The sequence below is a fragment of the Phytophthora parasitica genome, assembly GCF_000247585.1.
Source record: "Phytophthora parasitica INRA-310 unplaced genomic scaffold supercont2.1, whole genome shotgun sequence".
NCBI lineage: Eukaryota > Oomycota > Peronosporomycetes > Peronosporales > Peronosporaceae > Phytophthora > Phytophthora nicotianae.
In genome coordinates, this window is record NW_008634126.1 from 3,596,773 (window position 1) to 3,602,801 (window position 6,029).

Here is a 6,029-nt window from a genome sequence, read left to right on the forward strand (position 1 = left end):
TTCTTCGGTGAGTGTGGTCTGCCTCAGGTGTTCCAGTGGGGCGAGGGCAGCTGGGGCAAGGCTGTGGGCAAGGACGCGGTGGAGAACTCGAACTTGGGCTTTGACAAGGAAGAGGAGGCTCGCGAGAAGGCTCGCAAGGAGGCGGAGGCGGCAGCGAAGCGCGAGGAGCAGTTGCGTCGCTCAGCTCCTGCCTACAACCCTGTGGACCGCAGTGCGCCGGAAGACCATTCAATTGAAAAGGTGCTGAACGAGATGGACGACACGTTGCAGCTTATTGCTGCGATGCCGTACCTTGATGAGGACGACGAGCAGCAGCGTGCCATTAAGGTGCACTTCGAGCAGGGCTCGGGTCTGGATGACCTCGAAGCCCAGGGTTACACTGTTAAGGCTGGTGTGATTAAGATGTGGCAGGGTGAGCGTGATCTGAACACACTCATTCAGGGTGTGAATGCCGACTCAGCCATTATTCTACAGCGGATCCTGTTGCACGCATTTGACATCGAAAAGCAGTTGAACGAGATCATCGCCAATGGAGGAGTTGATGACGAGGATGCTGCTGACGCCCAGAGCAAGTAGAGACCAGAGCAAATAGAGACCAGAGCAGCGTGCGTGATCATTCTTAAATGCACGTAATGTATTTTTCGCAACAGTAAGGCGTCTATTTTTTGAGGCCAATCATGGTACAACCCGGTTAATCAGATTTTGACTGCCGTTAAGGAATGCCGCCAGGAAATGCATCCACGATAAAGAGGCATACATCGAGAAGTGCCGAGTCCAAGAATGCGATCCGCGCAGCCGTCCCAGACGTCCGATGTGGCTCAGCTTTACTGCAGAAGGGAGGCGGTATCAAAAGCAACAATAGTGTCCACCCAGTTGCTCCTATCACTCGGTCACTGGTGTTGACGTCTTTAACGGAGGATGCTGAAAACGCTACAGTGAACACTTCAACGACCCAAAATGCACAAGACTACCTTGTCAAGGTGCGAGTGTTGCACGGAATCGACTTACATGTTCACAGTACGAAAACTACTTGCCGGCATCCAGCGCTACCTGAGGTCAATGTTACAGTCAATGGTAGTACAACGCAGTCTTGCACCGCGGCTCAGCATGCTCGCAACCATTCCGCGTGGAAGAAACATGAATTAAAGTTCCATGTCAACAGTAGAAACCAAAACCCAGCACAGTCCAAGCCTGACGAGGTTATTTCATCTTTCATCACGATGTACGTATCATTAACTTGCATGCCTTGCTCGTGTGCATCCAAGATACCGGATAAAGCGATTGCAATTGGAGAAGTGGGGGTACTTCAGTTCCCTACCAAACAAAATGGGGATTACGAGATCTCGCGTTTCTTTCCAGTCATCAGACGTCAGCAGCGAAGTTCTCAATCCTCGTACGCACTGCTTCCTGCCGGAAAAATCAAGCTTTGCATACGCGTGGAAGTAGAGAAGCCCGTTCCGGACCGTGTTGAAATTCCCAAACGCCCTCCTTTTGCACTATCCAACTTTGGAGAAGCTCTCCAGCTCAAACGGAAACAATTGAAAGCCACAGTTGTGCCAGAAGACAATTCACAAAAAATGAGTAACCAGCAACTGTCCCAGTTTGACTCGGATGCTTCTTTGCAGTTGTTAAAGGAGATCACCATCGAGGCAACGCGCGATCTTGTTAACGCAGAGAACTTGAAAATCGAAGGACGAATTGGAGAAGGCATTCACTCCTGTGTTAGTCTTGGTACTTTGCAGCAAGAGAGCGCTCAGCAAGTTGCAGTGAAAGAGTTTCGACACCAACACACAGTTCCGCCCGTGAATGTCCTCCGTGCTTTTCAACAAGAGTATCAAATTCTGAAAACGTGTCGAAGCCAGAATGGTAATGAGTACATAGTTGAACTTCACGGCGTGATATTGGAACCTCGTTTGATTATCCTGATGGAATATTTCAGTCACAACAGGTGAGCAATCTTGCTGTTCGTTGTACTTTCGATTCACTGACTCAATGACGTGTCTATCTTGCTACAGCTTGGCTCAGTGTTTACTGAATGAAGTTACGTGGGGTCAAATGACAATGAAACACGTACGTTAACATTCGTGCACAGTCTTAAAAAAAATAAGCTCATATTCACATTTGACTTGATCAGAAAGCAACACTTGGCTTGAAAATTGCACGAGGAATATCGTGGCTGCACATGCACGGCATGATTCATCGAGATATTAAGACCCACAACATCCTTATCGGCGATGATCTAGCCACACCAAACCCAAGAGTAAAGGTAAGCATTGCAACATACACCAAAAGCCATGTACCTAGTCAGATATCTGTGGATTAAGCTTGTTTTCTACAGATCGGGGATTTAGGTAGTGCTATAGTTTGGTCCCAAAACGACCCACTTCTATTGGAAGAAGTGGGGTCATCAGGATACACTGCTCCGGAGATATTCACTCACCAGGGCTACGATCGCAAAGTCGACGTCTGGAGCTTTGGAATCGTGCTATGGGAGCTAACGGCAAGCTCTATACGCAATCGTGTCAATCCATTCACGGGAGTCACAGGTGAGGAGTTGGTGAGCAAAGTTCAAAGTGAATGCCGACCCAATTTCGTCCACGCACATCAACTCTGTGTCAAGCCTATCGTGGAGAAATGCTGGATACTCGATCCATCCCAGAGACCAACTATGGACGAAGTGGTTAGTGATCTAGAAAAACTAAGCACTGAGCTTTGATATCCAAATGCTTGTGCAAAAATGGTATACGTGAAGATATTTGACGAACAATCTCTAATTGGCCTTGCTGCTTTCTTCCGGTTCTTCGTCGTCATCGGGGTCGACGCCACCATTAGTGAGCATTTCACGCACTTTTCTCTCAATGTTGAGCGTGTGGAGCAAGATACGCTGGAGAATGAGAGCTGAATCGGTGTCCACACCATCCACCACCTTCTTGAGGTCGCGCTCACCCTTCCAGATCTTGTGAGTACCGGGTTTGATGTTGTACCCACGCTCATCAATCTCATCCAGTCCTTGGCCCTTCTCGAAATGCTCTCGCAGCTCGCCATACTCCTCTTCATCCATTAGAGGCACAGCAGCGATGATTTCAAATACCTCGTTCAGTTCATCCAAAAGTTTTTCAATAGAGGCATCCTCCGTCGTCGTTTTGCTATCGTCAGGGTTATACGCTGGTACAGACTGTTTCACTTCCTCTTCGCGCTTCGCTGCCGCCTCCGCCTCCTTGCGAGCCTTCTCGCGAGCCTCCTCTTCCTTGTCAAAGCCCAAGTTCGAGTTCTCCACCGCGTCCTTGCCCACAGCCTTGCCCCAGCTGCCCTCGCCCCACCGGAACACCTGAGGCAGACCACACTCACCGAAGAACCGACCCAACGCCTCCTCCACCAACGTGTTACACGCGCCCCCCGTCGTGCGCAACTGCAGATCCACCTCTTTGAACTCGCCCTCCACCGGCGTCTTCAGGAAGAACGGCAGCACAAGAGTCTTGGCAGGAGGAAACTCGTTGTGTTTCTCAATCGCGTCCAGAATGCCTAGTAGCTCCTTGTACGATTCCTCGTTCGCGCGCTGCTGCTCCGGATAACGTCCGAACAGGTCCGGGTGCGTGCGTAGATAAAGTTTACGCAGTGTGTCCTTCAGTATCGGCACCTTGCCTCCTTTCTGGCTTTTCATCTTGCGCAGATTCTTGCGGCGTAGTGCGCGCTCGCTCACTTTGGTTCGCACGGAGCCCAGATTGCTGGTGCTTGACGACAGGAATGGAGGTACTATTGCACAGGACGAGCGCTGCCACTGCATCTGCTGCGAAGGTAGAGCATTGCTCAACGCTGGAGAGGCGCGCAGAACACTAGACAGGTAGGATCGAGAAGCGCGGGCCGCGAGACGAGATGTCGTAGCGAAGGTCATAACTGTTGGAAGAGCTCAAACCAACGGTTAAGGCGGGTTTTTTATGGCGTTGGAAATAATAAATTAGTTTCAGTTTTAACTGTTCTAAAATGTACGCGACGCGGGACTCGAACCCGCAACCCCCAGATTCGAAGTCTGATACGCTATCCATTGCGCCAGCCGCGCTCACGATTTTAGGAGCCAATTTTTATAATAATAAAGAGAGTGGATCCTGTCCCAGACTGGCAGATCTTGTTTCTTGTTTTTAGCATTCCCTGGATTTTTCACAAAACTAAATTTCGCAAACGGTCCATGTATACATACACGCTCTGTATACATTTTCATTTTAAAATATTAACAACTGGCTGTCATTCATCGACTTGCCAAGCAAACGAGTCAACCACAACACCGGAACTTGCTCACAAGAGACGATTGCATGGACCCACCTGCCCCAGGTCCTGTGGGGACTGAAGCTACAAGCTGTCAGCCGCCGACTCAGCTCACGGTTACTGGGAAAAGAAAAGCTACATGCGACGAAGCATACACGACGGCGGACAATGCCGCTACGAGCCGCAATATTACGGGGTCGACAGACACAGGCGACAATAGACTGAACGTTGGAAGTGATATGCAAAGAAGATCATTTTCGTCGTGGCAAGCTTGTGAAGCATATCTGTCTGAATACGAGGGACTGACATTCCAGGTAATGGCAAAAGTACAGTATTCGCTCTGTCTAAAAACGCTGAACTAACTGCTATAATTCTCATTCTATACAAATTTCGCGTTCGATCCACCAGGACAGCAGTAGCGCGGAACAAAGCTATTGATTGCGAGAACTCTTCAGCTCGACTCATCCCGCTAGAATGGAAGTTCTACGCAAAGACCTACGAGTGCACACATGCTGGGATTTACCAAGCCAGAGGGGAAGGAAAGCGCTCTCGTCAGGAGTCACGCGCCTTGGACTGTAAAGCGCAGGTACGTTAATTGAACAAATTAATATTGTTGTTAGCAATTGTTATTTTTCAGATTCTAATTTGTAAATGCTGTAGTTTATCTTGTGTGTCCGCTGCAATGGACAAAATGGAGAGTTTACATTGTGTGTGACCAAGACTACACTTGTGCATAATCACGCGCTAAGCCTTCGTACGTTCCAGCACTATCCTTCAACGAGACTGGCAATACCGAATGAGGTTATGGACACGGTCGATGTTCTTCAGCGTTCTGGAGAAAAAAGCAAGAGGTTGCTCAAATACATCAGAGAGAATTCAAGTTGTAAGGTAGTAGGGCGTGATGTGCACAACTTGGTGGCTCGCCGTAAAGCCAGCGAATCTGGCTCAAGCACAGTTGCGGACAGACTACACAAATGGGTGGCGGAGTTTGCCAATGAGCCTGGCAACATCGGACGTGTTTTTGTGAGCACGGTAACTGAAAAGGTATGGCGTGCGCTTCAATTTGACGGAACACTGACTGATGCGCTTATTTTGCCATTAAAAAATTGCAACTTGCGTAACTTTACAGACTCGAGCAATGCGTGAGATGTTCAAACGATTTCCCGAAGTCCTGCTCATCGACGTCACCCATGGAACCAATGTATCGAAGTACAAAGTGTTTTCATTTATGACACACGATGCCTTTGGTCATGGCCAATACGTGCAGCACGCAGTTGTGCAGAACGAGGGCTACGAGACTTTGCTCACGGCAATAGAGACTTTCAAAAAGCACAATCCCGATTGGACGAAAGTAGTAATTGATAGACTTCACAGAGATGAGCGTTTTGAAGACGGCGTTTCCTGACGCGGTGATACTCTTGTGCCAATTTCATGCTATCAAGTATTTACACGAAGAAATTGCACATTCGGAGTACGGCTTTACGACATGGCAGAAGGAGCAGCTGAGATCTGTGATCTGCATGTTGGTGTATGCAACTACCGAGCGCGCCTACCATAGGCATCGAGCTTACTTGAGGTTTTGGGTCAACTTGGGCTCTGCTGGTACCGAGCCCTCGTCTACACAACCAAGGCATCCGTTTGATGTGTATTGTACCAACAACTGGGATAACTGTACGGGTATGTGGTGCACCTACGAGCGGCAGAACGTTGTGACCCTTGGAAATGATACGAACAATCGATTGGAGTCGTCATGGAAGCAACTTAAGGAT

At 48.9% G+C, this 6,029-nt stretch overlaps 4 protein-coding genes and 1 non-coding gene across 5 annotated transcripts in view; 3 read left to right on the forward strand and 2 right to left on the reverse strand.

Moving 5' to 3' along the window:
• The window catches only part of PPTG_00982 (hypothetical protein), a gene marked incomplete at both ends in the record, with an annotated part of 1,315 nt that extends 739 nt beyond the window's left edge, over positions 1-576 (forward strand). The window contains one exon of the mRNA XM_008892566.1: positions 28-576. Coding sequence (XP_008890814.1) covers positions 28-576 — 549 coding nt within the window. The remainder of the gene's footprint in view (positions 1-27) is intronic.
• A 143-nt stretch (positions 577-719) lies between these two features.
• Positions 720-2,716, forward strand: PPTG_00983 (TKL protein kinase; the record flags this gene model as incomplete). The annotated part of the gene is made up of 4 exons (XM_008892567.1): positions 720-1,948; positions 2,016-2,070; positions 2,135-2,266; positions 2,339-2,716. 4 exons carry the CDS (start codon positions 720-722, stop codon positions 2,714-2,716), a joined length of 1,794 nt encoding a protein of 597 aa, XP_008890815.1.
• PPTG_00984 (hypothetical protein) lies at positions 2,280-4,018 on the reverse strand. The gene has a single exon (XM_008892568.1). It carries the CDS (start codon positions 3,890-3,892, stop codon positions 2,771-2,773), a length of 1,122 nt encoding a protein of 373 aa, XP_008890816.1. The 5' UTR covers positions 3,893-4,018; the 3' UTR covers positions 2,280-2,770.
• Positions 3,985-4,057, reverse strand: PPTG_20504. The gene has a single exon. It is a non-coding gene; the product is annotated as a tRNA-Arg (tRNA).
• Positions 4,058-4,307: 250 nt separating this feature from the next.
• Positions 4,308-5,665, forward strand: PPTG_00985 (hypothetical protein; the record flags this gene model as incomplete). The annotated part of the gene is made up of 4 exons (XM_008892569.1): positions 4,308-4,591; positions 4,669-4,846; positions 4,921-5,304; positions 5,390-5,665. 4 exons carry the CDS (start codon positions 4,308-4,310, stop codon positions 5,663-5,665), a joined length of 1,122 nt encoding a protein of 373 aa, XP_008890817.1.
• Between the last annotated feature and the right edge of the window lie 364 nt (positions 5,666-6,029).

Bases quoted from the DNA above. Each gene is read 5' to 3' on its own strand.
- PPTG_00984 (XM_008892568.1), bottom strand. From the start codon at position 3,892: ATGACCTTCGCTACGACATCTCGTCTCGCGGCCCGCGCTTCTCGATCC.